This window comes from Oryctolagus cuniculus, chromosome 2 (assembly GCF_964237555.1).
Source record: "Oryctolagus cuniculus chromosome 2, mOryCun1.1, whole genome shotgun sequence".
Lineage (NCBI taxonomy): Eukaryota > Metazoa > Chordata > Mammalia > Lagomorpha > Leporidae > Oryctolagus > Oryctolagus cuniculus.
In genome coordinates this window covers 148,300,458-148,313,133 of record NC_091433.1, presented here as the reverse complement: position 1 = coordinate 148,313,133, position 12,676 = coordinate 148,300,458, and the positions used below count along the sequence as shown (strand labels likewise).

The 12,676-nt window shown below is 38.4% G+C and overlaps 1 protein-coding gene across 1 annotated transcript in view; it reads left to right on the top strand.

The window, feature by feature from the left end:
* CIMIP6 (ciliary microtubule inner protein 6) overlaps positions 1 to 12,384 on the top strand; it is a 63,251-nt gene extending 50,867 nt beyond the window's left edge. The window contains 3 exon segments of the mRNA XM_008254401.4: positions 10,715 to 10,830; positions 12,025 to 12,222; positions 12,224 to 12,384. Coding sequence (XP_008252623.1) covers positions 10,715 to 10,830; positions 12,025 to 12,222; positions 12,224 to 12,382 — 473 coding nt within the window. The 3' untranslated portion in view covers positions 12,383 to 12,384.
* The last annotated feature ends 292 nt before the right edge of the window (positions 12,385 to 12,676 follow it).

Here is a 12,676-nt window from a genome sequence, read left to right as displayed (position 1 = left end):
GTTGGTGGTGGATTTCTGTATGTGAGCCATTCAAACCGGGGTGAGGTGAAACCTCATTGTGGTTTTGATTTGCATTTCCCTGATTGCTAGTGATCCTGAACATTGTTTCATGTGTCTGTTGGCCATTTGGATTTCCTCTTTTGAAAAATGTCTATTGAGGTCCTTGGCCCATCTCTTGAGTGGGTTGTTTGTTTTCTTGTTGTGGAGTTTCTTGATCTCTTTGTAGATGCTGATTATTACCCTTTATCAGTTGCATAGTTTGCAAATATTTTTTCCCATTCGGTCGGTTGCCTCTTCACTTTCCTGACTGTTTCTTTTGCTGTACAGAAACTTCTCAATTTGATGCAATCCCAGATGTTAATTTTGGCTTTGACTGCTTGTGTCTCCAGGGTCTTTTTCCAGAAGTCTTTGCCAATGCCAATATCTTGCAGGGTTTCTCTAATGTTCTCTAATAATTTGATGGTGTCTGGTCGTAGATTTAGGTCTTTAATCCATGTTGAGTGGATTTTTGTGTAAGGTGTAAGGTAGTGGTCTTGCTTCATGCTTCTGCACGTGGAAATCCAGTTTTCCCAGCACCATTTATTGAATAGACTGTCCTTGCTCCAGGGATTGGTTTTGTATCCTTGATCAAATATGAGTTGGCTGTAGATGTTTGGATTGATTTCTGGTGTTTCAATTCTGTTCCATTGGTCTATCCATCTGTTTCTGTACCAGTGCCATGCTGTTTTGGTTACAACTGCCCTGTAGTGTGTCCTGAAAATTGGTATTGTGATGCCTCCGGCTTTGTTTTTGTTGTACAAGATTGCTTTAGCTATTCGAGGTCTCCTGTGCCTCCATATGAATTTCAGCATCATTTTTTCTAGGTCTGAGAAGAATGTATTTGGTATTTTGATGGGTATCACAATAAATCTATAAATTGCTTTTGGGAGAATGGACATTTTGATGATATTGATTCATCCAATCCATGAGCATGGAAGATTTTTCCATTTTTTGCTATTCTCTTCTATTTCTTTAAGATTTTGTAATTCTCATCACAGAGATCTTTAACATCCTTGGTTAAGTTTATTCCAAGGTATTTGATTGTTTTTGTAGCTATTGTGAATGGGATTGATCTTAGCAGTTCTTTCTCAGCCGTGGCATTGCCTGTGTATACAAAGGCTGTTGATTTTTGTGCATTGATTTTATATCCGGCTACTTTGCCAAACTCCTCTATGAGTTCTAATAGTCTCTTAGTAGAGTTCTTTGGATACCCTAAATAGAGATCATATTGTCTGAAAAGAGGGATAGTTTGACCTTTTCCTTCCCAATTTGTATCCCTTTAATTTCTTTTTCTTGACTGATGGCTCTGGCTAAAACTTCCAGAACTATATTGAATAGCAGTGGTGATAGTGGACATCCCTGTTTGGTACCAGATCTCTGTGCAAATGATTCCAACTTTTCCCCATTCAATAGGATTCTGGCCATGGGTTTTTCATACATGCTTTGATTGTATTGAGGAATGTTCTTTCTATACCAAATTTGCTTAGAGTTTTCATCATGAAAGGGTGTTGAATTTTATCAAATGCTTTCTCTGCATCTATTGAGATAATCATATGGTTTTTCTTCTGCAGTCTGTTAATGTGGTGTATCACATTGATTGATTTGCACACATTGTACCATCCCTGCATACCAGGGATAAATCCCACTTGGTCTGTGTGGATGCTTTTTCTGATGTGGTGTTGTATTCTATTGGCCAGAATTTTATTGAGGATTTTTGCATCTATGTTCATCAGGGATATTGGTCTGTAATTTTCTTTCAATGCTGCATCTTTCTCTGGCTTAGGGATTAAGATGATGGTGGCTTCATAGAAAGAATTTGGGAGGATTCCCTCTTTTTCGATTGTTCTGAATAGTTTGAGAAGAATTGGGTTAGTTCTTCTTTAAATGTCTGGTAGAATTCAGCAGTGAATCCATCTGGTCCTGGGCTTTTCTTTGTTGGGAGGGCCTTTATTACTGTTTCAATTTCTGTCTCAGTTAGGGGTCTATTTAGGTTTTCTATGTCTTCATGGGTCAATTTAGGTAGATTGCATGTGTCCAGGAATCTATCCATTTCTGATAGGTTTCCCTGTTTGATGGCATACAACTCTTTGTAGTAATTTCTGATGATTCTTTTTATTTTTGTGGTATCTGTTGTTACATTTCCTTTTTCATCTCTGATTTTATTGATATGTGTCTTTTCTTTCTTTTTTTAGTTAGTTGGGCCAATGGGGTGTCAATTTTGTTTATTTTTTCAAAAAAGCAGCTCTTCATTTGGCTGATTTTTTGTAATTTTTTTTGGATTCAATCCTGTTGATTTCTTCTTTGATTTTAATTATTTCTCTTCTCCTACTAGATTTGGGTCTGGTTTGCTGCAGTTTTTCTAGATCCTTGAGATGCATTGAAAGCTCATTTATTTGGTGCCTTTCCAATTTCTTGATGTAGACACCTATTGCTATAAACTTTCCTCTCAACACTGCTTTTACCATATCCCATAAGTTTTGGTACGTTGTGCTGTTATCCTCATTTACTTCCAGAAAGTTTTTGATTTCTCTTTTGATTTCTTCTATGACCCAGTGTTCATTCAAGAGCATGTTAGGCCGGATTCGCGGCTCAATAGGCTAAACCTCCGGCTTGCGGCGCTGGCACACTGGGTTCTAGTCCCAGTCAGGGCGCCGGATTCTGTCCCTGTTGCCCCTCTTCCAGGCCAGCTCTCTGCTGTGGCCCGGGAGTGCAGTGGAGGATGGCCCAAGTGCTTGGTCCCTGCACCCGCATGGGAGACCAGGAGAGGCACTTGGCTCCTGGCTTCGGATCAGTGCACTGTGCTGGCAGCAGTGCGCCGCCGTGGTGGCCACTGGAGGGTGAACCAACGGCAAAGGAAGACCTTTCTCTCTCTCTCTCTCTCTCTCTCTCTCTCTCACTGTCCACTCTGCCTGTAAAAAAAAAAAAAAAAAAAAAAAAAGAGCATGTTATTCAATCTCCATGTATTTGCATACTCTCTAGGGATTCCTGAGTTGCTAATTTCCAACTTTATTCCGCTGTGGTCTGAAAAGCTGCGTCATATGATTCTAATTCTTTTGAATTTGCTGAGACTTGCTTTATAGCCTAGTATGTGGTCAATCCTAGAGAAGGTTCCATGCACTGCTGAGAAGAATGTAAATTCTTTAAATGTAGGATTGAAAGTTCTGTAGATATCTGTTAGATCCATTTGGGCAATAGTATCAATTAAATCTGCTGTTTCCTTGTTGATCTTCTGTCCGGTTGATCTGTCTATTTCTGAGAGTGGAGTATTGAAGCCCCCTAGTACTATTGTATTGGAATCTAAGTCTCCCTTTAAGTCCCTTAACATATCTTTTAAATAAACTGGTGCCCTGTAATTAGGTGCATATACATTTATAATAGTTACATCTTCCTGTAGAATTGAACCCTTAATCATTATATAGTGACCCTCTTTGTCTCTCTTAAAAGTTTTTGTGTTAAAGTTTATTTTGTCTGATATTAATATGGCTACACCCGTTTTTTTTTTTTTTTTGTTTCTGTTGGCATGAAATATCTTTCCAGCCTTTCACTTTCAGTCTGTATGCATCTTTGTTGGAAAGATGTGTTTCTTGTAGGCAGCAAATAGATGGGTTTTGTTCCTTAATCCATTCAGCCAGTCTTTGTCTTTTAACTGGAGAGTTGAGGCCATTAACGTTCAATGTGACTATTGATAAGTAGTAATTTTGCCCTGCCATTTTCCCAAAGATATTTTCTAGTATATGCTTTGAGCTTCCTGTGATCTTTTACTGGGAGTTTTTCTTCCTTTACCTTCTTTCATATTGATGGCCCTGTTTCTGTGTTTCTGTGTGTAGCACATCTTTAAGCATTTTTTGCAGGGCTGAACAAGTGGCAACAAATTCTTTCAATTTCTGTTTGCTATGAAAGGTCTTTATTTCACCTTCATTCACAAATGAGAGCTTTGCAGGATATAATATTCTGGTCTGGCAGTTTTTCTCTCTTAGCACCTGGGCTATATCTCGCCATTCCCTCTTAGCCTGTAGGGTTTCTGATGAGAAGTCTGCTGTGAGTCTAATTGGAGATCCTCTGAGAGTAATCTGACATTTCTCTCTTGCACATTTTAGGATCTTTTCTTTATGTTTCACTGTGGTGAGTTTAATTACAACTTGTTGTGGTGAAGATCTTTTTTGGTCATGTTTATTAGGGGTTCTATGAGCTTCCTGTACTAGGATGTCTCTGTCCTTCTCCAAACCTGGGAAATTTTCTGCTAGTATGTCACTAAAAAGGCCTTCTAATCCTTTCTCTCTCTCCATGCCTTCAGGAACTCCTAGGACCCGAATGTTGGGTTTTTTAATAGTATCATATTGATTCCCAACAATATTTTTTAGATTTCTAATTTCCTTTTCTTTTCTTTGGTTTGACTGTATGTTTTCCTGTTCTCTGTCTTCTAAGTCCGATATTCTCTCTTCTGCTTCACTCATTCTGTTTTTAAGGCTCTCTAATGTGTTTGTCATTTGATCTATTGCATTATTCATTTCATTGTGATTTCTCTTCACTATCACCATTTCATATTCTACTAGTTGCTCATTTCATTTTGATTCCTCCTTAATATTTCATTTTCGTGAGATTTTCTATCCTGTCCAGTAAGGATTTCTGTACTTCAAGAATTTGTTTTTGAGAACTTCTTAATGTTCTTATCAATTTTTTGAGATCCGTTTCTTGCATTTCTTCTATCTCATCATCTTCATAATCTTGAATTGGCGTGTCTTGTTCATTTGGGGGCGTCATAGTGTCTTCCTTGCTTTTGTTTCCTCGGTTTCTGCATTTGTTGCTTGGCATTGTGGAGATACTCTTTGGTTTCTTCGCTGTGGTGTTTTTTCTTATTATACTATGACTCTAGATTAAGTGGACTGTCTGCTTTTGATGGATCCTTAGTGGAATGTGATGGGTGTGGCCAGAGAGCTCTGTTTGGTTCTTCAGGGTTAAGGGTGTGCCAAAGGTGACTCACCCAGGTTGTTCTCTTTTTTTAACTCAGAATGGAAGTAATTCCGCACAGCTGAGCAGAATTGAGGGTAGTCAATGTATGAAATCTGGCCCCTGTGGGTATAATATTTGTCTGCTCTGCCCCAAGGACCACACAAAGGGTCTATGCAGTCCTCTGTGTGATCTCAAATTTCCCTGCAGTCTCCCACCGGGTTGCCAAGGTTACCGAGTTTGTGTACTCTGTGAGTTCTCTCCCACACCCTCAGATTTTCAGTCTCAGTTCATTAGCTCCACACCTTCACTAGGTCCTAACCTCCTGTTATTTCTCCCCACCAGAGTCAGGTTTTTCTGCTTGGTTGATGGTGGGCACTGCTTTACATGTGTCTAAAATGGCACCTGCTCTTTGTCTTGCTTGCCTTTGTAAGCTGAGTGGAGAGAGAGGCTTGTGTCCGTGCCAGTCCCTTTTATTTATTTTTTTCTCTCCTCTAGTTAGCCTGGTGAACTTTCCCCAGCAGGGCTTCAAGCCTCATTCCCTCTAGTCTCTTTCTGCCGTTTCCCTGCCAGTGTCTCGGGCTACTGACCTCATGTCCCCTTCCAGCGCTGGTGCATAGACTCTGCGGCTGGGCTCCCGAGCTGTGGGCGTCCTTGCTCTCCCAATAGGTCCTCCATGTCACATCCACTAGATCCGGAAGTGTTTCCTCTGCAGTTTTTTCCCCAAGCCTTTCCCTGAAACTACAGTATCTCCACTTTTATTAAACTATCTTTTCCCGGACTATCAGTGCACGCCCTCACTATTCCACCATCTTGGCTCTACCTCCCCACTTTAGCAGGGAACTGGAGACAGGAGCCAGAGCAAGGTGAAACCCAGGTACTCTGATATGAGATGTGAGTGTCTATACTGCTAGGTCAAACACCCACACCAAATCTGAGTTTTTATGGGTTATACTACTTATTTTTCTCTTCTTTAGTCCTTTTTCAAGGAACAAAAAACTTTTTAAATAAGATTTATTTTATTTTTGAAAGGCAGAGTTACAGAGAGAGATGGGGAGAGAGAGAAAGAAAAAGAGAGACAGAGAATATCTTCCATCTGCTTGTTCACTCCCCAAATGGTGACAATGACCAGGGCTGGGCCAGGCTGAAGCCAGAACCAGGAGCTTTATCTGGGTCTCCCACGTGGGTGCAGGGGCTCAAGTACTTGAGCCATTTTCCACTGCTTTTCCCTAACTAATGCATTAGCAGAGAGCTGGATGAATACCAGCTGGCACCCATATGGGATGCTGGCTTAATCTGCTATGCTACAGTGCCAGCCCTGAAACAAAAATCATTGTTATTTTTTTCCATATGTCTTAGACACTCACCTTGATTTATTTCTAGTCTTATTTGAGTTCTGCCTCTAAGAATTTTTCAGAGTATGTCTATTTTGGGGGGAATTCTTCTCGGGCCTTTTTTTTTTTTCCTCCCAATGTGTTTTTTGGCTTCATAGTTAATGAAAGTTTTGCTGGATATAAAAGCTTAGGCTTAAAGTTTTTGTTTTAATATTTTAGAAATATTACTCGGGGCCAGCACCATGGCACACTAGGTTAATCCTCTGCCTGCAGCACTGGCATCCCATTTGGGCACTGGATTCTAGTCCTGGTTGCTCCTCTTCCAATCCAGCTCTCTGCTGTGGCCCAGGAGGGAAGTGGGGATGGCCCAAGTGCTTGGGCCCCTGCACCTGCATGGGAGACCAGGAGGAGGCACCTGGCTCTTGGCTTCAGATCGGTGTAGCTCCAGCTTTTGTGGCCATTTGGGGGTTTAACCATAGTATGGAAGACCTTTCTCTCTGTCTCTTTCTCTCTCTCTCTCTCTCTCACTGTCTGTAACTCTACCTGTCAAATAAATAAATAAAAAATATTAAAAAGAAATATTACTCAGGTATCACCTTGTGTCCAATTTGCTTTGAGAAATTTGATATTAATCTTCTTACACCATTAAAGGTAATCTAACTCTTCTTTTTGAAAACATTTATAATCTTTCCTTTGTCTGAGGTCACCTATAACTTGGTATCTTGGGTATATGTCTTGGGTATGAGTTTTTCCATACCTAGCCTGCAGGATTAGGAAGAGAATGAGAAGCTTTGGGTGCAAAATGTAAGAAGTCACTCCCAGGTCCATGCTAATGCCTCATTCAATATTACTTTCCTTGAACCTTACTTGCCTCATTTTATTCCTATCCCTGTTACTCTCTTGGTCTCCTGTAAACTCATTCAGTCTTATGTCTTTGATATTCCTTGAATTCTTGGATAGTTCCCATTATTTCTTCAAAAATCTCCTTCCCTCCACTGCTTTTGAATTCTGGTGTTGGTACTTTGGGTACTTCTACTTTGCATGGGTCTTAGCTCTTCTTTTATTTTTATTTTTCCTTTCCTATTGCCTTTGAGAGAGCTTCTCAACTTGCTTTTCTAGTTCATTAATCTTTTTATTATTTATTCTACCTATTTTTAAAAATTTTACCTGTTACATATTTTCATTTCTAGCATTTTTCATGATTCTTTTTATGACCTCTTGTTTTTGCTTCATATTAATAATATCTTCTTTCATATTTTGAAGATCATTATCAAGCTTATTTAAAATCCTTTGTTTATTGATTCTAATACTTTTACACATATTACACATAACACATTTTTACATTTTCTTTCTTTTACAGCTAGTGTTTAGTTTATTATAGGTCTTGTTCCCCTAAGGAAATCAGCCCTATGGGGGCAAAGGCTATAGACCAGGGTCTGATTGTGTGCCTGCCTGTAAATTTAAGGAAAGAAAATGAGGCTCACACTGGATAGCTTCAAGTACCACTAAACTAGTTTTGACCATTGGCATTTGCTCTCACTTTACTGGGTTCATCCTCTAGTTAGGAAGCTACCTCCACCACCTTTAAACTGTTTGAAAAGAGGCATCACTGAACGAAGGCAATCTCTTGTGTTTAATCCACCAGCACTGACAGTTGCTCAGGGAATTGTGGAGGAAGAAATGCCCAAGGGGACAGCCGGCTTCTTATCCTGAAGGGGTTCTCTGTTATTCAGATGTTGCTGTGTTGACAACATATGGCTAGGCAATTGATGCCAGTTTCTTGTGGCCTTGGACCAAGCAATGCTCTTTGAAATGCAATGAGTGGGGGGAGGGAGTCAAGAGCAAGTCTTGAAAGCTCTCCCCGACCTGTCCTCATTTGGCTGCAGCCAACCTTCATACCCTCCTGCCCAACCTGCCACCAAGCCTGCATACCAATAAACTAAAGCATTTGAGTTTTGCTCTGTATTTTGATAGTTCAACAGATCCATGCTTCCTTCTTCCTTCTATGCGGTCTCCTTTTGTCAGGATAAAAAAGAGTTTTCCTCTTATTATCTTTGAAGACTCTCCATAATTTGATCACAGCATTACAAGTACTTTATAAACATTGCCCATAATCTTCATAATTCTGAAAGCAAATTATTATCCCCATTTTAGAGAGGGGGAAATTTAATCTTAAACAAGATAAGTGATTTTCTCAAAGTCATATGGCTAGGAAATCTGGTAAAACCAGATTTTCAAAACATGTTTTTATCCCAATATGTATTTTGGATATCCCACCTGATTAATACCCACTGCTTCATTTTCTCCAAGATATATCAAACATATTTTTGAAAACACTATTGTTCTATAAGCTAGACATGGTAGTCTTACTAATTGACATAAAATAAATATGTTATGCATAGAATGTTCCTGATATAGTGATTAAATATTTCATAGTTTCTATTCTTTATGTGCTAACAAGACTTAAAAGAAAGGTAGTGATTAATTAGAATATGAATTTTAGTAGCTGACCTCAATTAGAAATCAAGAAAAAAGTTGTCAGTTAATATTTCTTTTTTTTTTTTTTTGCTAATTGGGAAAAGATTACCATTTTATATCATATATAAATATATGAATATTGATGTTCCTGATAGCAAAATTAGTTTATATCTATGTATAAGTATCAAATTGAATTCATGAAAGCTTAGTAAATGTGGATTTAGTAATATTTCCTTTCTTATAAATTCCCCCCAATTTTAAGATGTGTTCTTAATTGAATTTTAATATATTTTAATAGTGCATGTAGTATAAAATTCAAGTGATATAAAAGGACATACAGTGATAAATGAATCCATCTGGGTCCTTATCACCTAGTTCTCTCCCGCTACAGCAACCACTCTTACCAGTTTCATGTATACTATTCCATAAATATGCTAGGTCTACAGAAACTCTCATGTACATTTTTAAAGGGAGAATTAAAAATCTTTTTCCTTGTCTGCATTTTACCTTGCTGAAAAGTATTGATCGTCAGCAACAGTTAGAGGTTTCTCCAATTCTTTAAATAACTTCCTCTGCTGAAAGGGAAACTTAAGTGAGTTTGTAAAATTATTTAAATAAACATATATGGAGTTAAAAATAATATAATAAATACTTATATACTCATTATCCAAAATGAAAGATTATTTTAAAAGTTATTTTGAGAGGTTTTATATTCTTGTGAATGTTCAGAATCTCTGTCATGAGGTGAAATGAAAAGAATTCTGTGTTCAACTATAATAAAAGCATCCCTAGAGTCTTCCAGTTCATTCCCTTACTGCTATCTGGGAAGAACTTACACATAGAATTTTCTAGTCCATCTTTTTTTTTTTTTTAAGATTTATTTGTTTGAAAGGCAGAGTTACTGAGAGGCAAAGAGAGAGGAAGAGAGAGAGAGAAAGAGAGATATTCTTCCATTTGCTAGTTCACTCCCCAGATGGCCACAATGGCCAGAGCTGAACCGATCCGAATCCAGGAGCCAGGGGCTTCTTCCAGGTCTCCCATGTGGGTGCAGGGGCCCAAGGACTTGGGCCATCTTCTGCTGCCTTCCCAGGCCACAGCAGGGAGCTGGATCAGAAGTGAAGCAGCCAGGACTTGAACCAGTGCCCATAGTCCATCATCTTAACCATTTGACCGCAAACATGGATTTGGTATGGAATTTCTTATACATTTTCTAGTAGTAAAAAATAAGTTGAAGGGCTGGTGCTGTGGCTCACTTGGTTAATCCTCCACCTTCGGCGCCGGCATCCCATATGGGCACCGGGTTCTTGTCCCAGTTGCTTCTCTTCCAGTCCAACTCTCTGCTGTGGCCTGGGAAGGCAGTGGAGGATGGCCCAAGTGCTTGGGTCCCTGTGCTCGCATGGGAGACTAGGAGGAAGCACCTGGCTCCTGGCTTTGGATTGGCACAGCGCCATCCATGGCAGCCATTTGGGGAGTGAACCAACAGAGAGAAGATCTTTCTCTCTGTCTCTCTCTCTCTCTCTCTCTCTCACTATCTAACTTTATCTGTCAAATAAATTAAAAAAAAATAAGTTGAGAAATAAATTGTACTGCTGCTTTTCCTAAAACTTATTGGTATCTGTGTAAAAAGCATATGTGATATATTTTAAGGCTCACAGATATCTAACATTATTATATTAGTATTAGTTGAATTAGTCTTTAAAATTACTAGTAATTCCACTTCTATGGGCTAATTTGTTTTGATTTGATTCTTTTTATGAAGAATGATGAATACATATGTTTTAAGTAACCTTGCATACTTAAAGAATTCAATTTTGTTAGCAATTTTTATGAAGTATGAATATTATAAATATTGATTGTCTTTCTATATACTCATATAATGTTTGTCCTGACTTCACAAAATCTTTTCTTTCTCATAGTTCCACTTGCCTCTCCTGATGTGTCAGCAGAACATCAAAATAATTTTATAGAATGCATCTCTTTTATACATCAATATGATGCCAGGAAGACTCCCAATGAGCCTATCTGGGGAAAGGTGAGATATTATTTGGAATTAATTAAATAATACTGTAGGACAGAATAGGTTTATGCTATAACTTTAGCCTTTTTAAGTGATAATCATCCTCTAAAAGTTTAGTTAATTTAAATAGACCAGCATAGTAGGATAAAATCTCAGCTGTATGCCATAATAAAAATCAGGAAATGATGTTATGCTTTTGAATCATAGTCTTTGGAATTTCATATATTTAAATTATTGAAGTCATTCATTTTATATCATGAAAAATGAGTTTAGAAAAATTTTACTTTAAAAATTATTTATTTATTTGAGACGGATAGAGCTATTTATTTATTTATTTATTTGAGACAGATAGGAACCATCTGCTGGTTCCTCTCCAAATGCTCGCAAGGCCAGGGAGACTAAAGCTGGGAGCCATGACTCCCATGTGGGTGACAGGGACCCAACTACTTGAGCCATCACCAGCTGCCTCCCAAGGTGCACATTAGCAGGAAGTTGGAATCAATAGCAGAGCCAGGACTCAAACCCAGGTACTCTGATATCATGGGATGTACACATCCCAGCCAGCATCTTAACCACTATGCCAAACACTAACCTATCAAACTTTTTGATAGGCTTAACATATGTGCCACAGGGAGATATATATAATATATGTATATATATATATATATAATATCCCTGTGCAGCAGATATATAAGGCTTAAAAAACCAAGTGGAAATGTAATAGTCAGTAGTTGGATCTTTTTTCTACATACAGATGTTTGCTTTCATATTTCCTTGTAACTAAGGCTTTTGTTGGAACTAATAGACATTTGGAATGCAATCATAAATCCTTAGGTCTATGAATTGAAATTCTGTCATATCTATAACAACCTATTGTATAAGAAATGAAATTTGTTGTGAATGGTGTTGTACAAGCTAATGATTAAAAAAAATGAGAATTGGGGATGGTGAGATGCTGCTTTTTTGGCTTTTTTCTTTTTTTGCTTTCTGTTCATTTGCTGGTGCACCCTATATTTTAATTTGCTTAAAATATTCACCAATAATTATTACATGGTGTCTTTAGTTTTGGAGTAGAGGTCATCAAATGAAGAAACAGAAATAAGTTCCTGCATCACCAAGACTTGAGCGAACCCAGGAACTCACTTCACAGCTGTAACTTCCAGCAATTTGTGTCCCACTGGTTAATGTCAACTTTGTTTTCCTTTCCAGAGACATGGAACTTTTGTGCAAAGAGAGATAAAACCAGGGAGTAGGCCAATAGTTCCTAAGGGAACAGAGGTATTACTGAATGCTCCAAGGTCATGTTCATCCAAACAGTCCAAAAACACAGAGAAAGGAAAGTCAGCAGAAAGCAGAATGATCTCACCAAGTCTCTGCCGACAAAAGTCCCAAGAGCTGTTAGAGACTTAAAACTCAGTTATCAGAAACAGACGTCAGACAGGCAGCCAAGGCAGGCCCCAGAAGTCCAGAGAGAAGGGAGAAGATTGCGGGAACCTTTCAGACGACGGGAGAGACTCTTCTCACCAGGCACAAGCCTTTACATCCACTAATAAAGAAATGTGGCTAAAACAGGGTAAATTACCTTCTTCAGATAAAAACATAATCCTTTGAATGTAGAGATTTCAGAATCATTATACAGGCCCCAGTGCTTGCTTTTCTGTTGTCAATAACCTTATATACATGTACCTTATATCATGTACATAAATGGGACAAGGGACAAGAAGATAAAAATACACTCACATTTTAAGAGTAGTCCCCAGTTGTGACATATCATGAGACATGATGTCTGTCTGACATTTTTACAAGCAAAACAACAACTTTTGTACAAAAATGGATGTAGTAACAAATTATAAACTTTTAG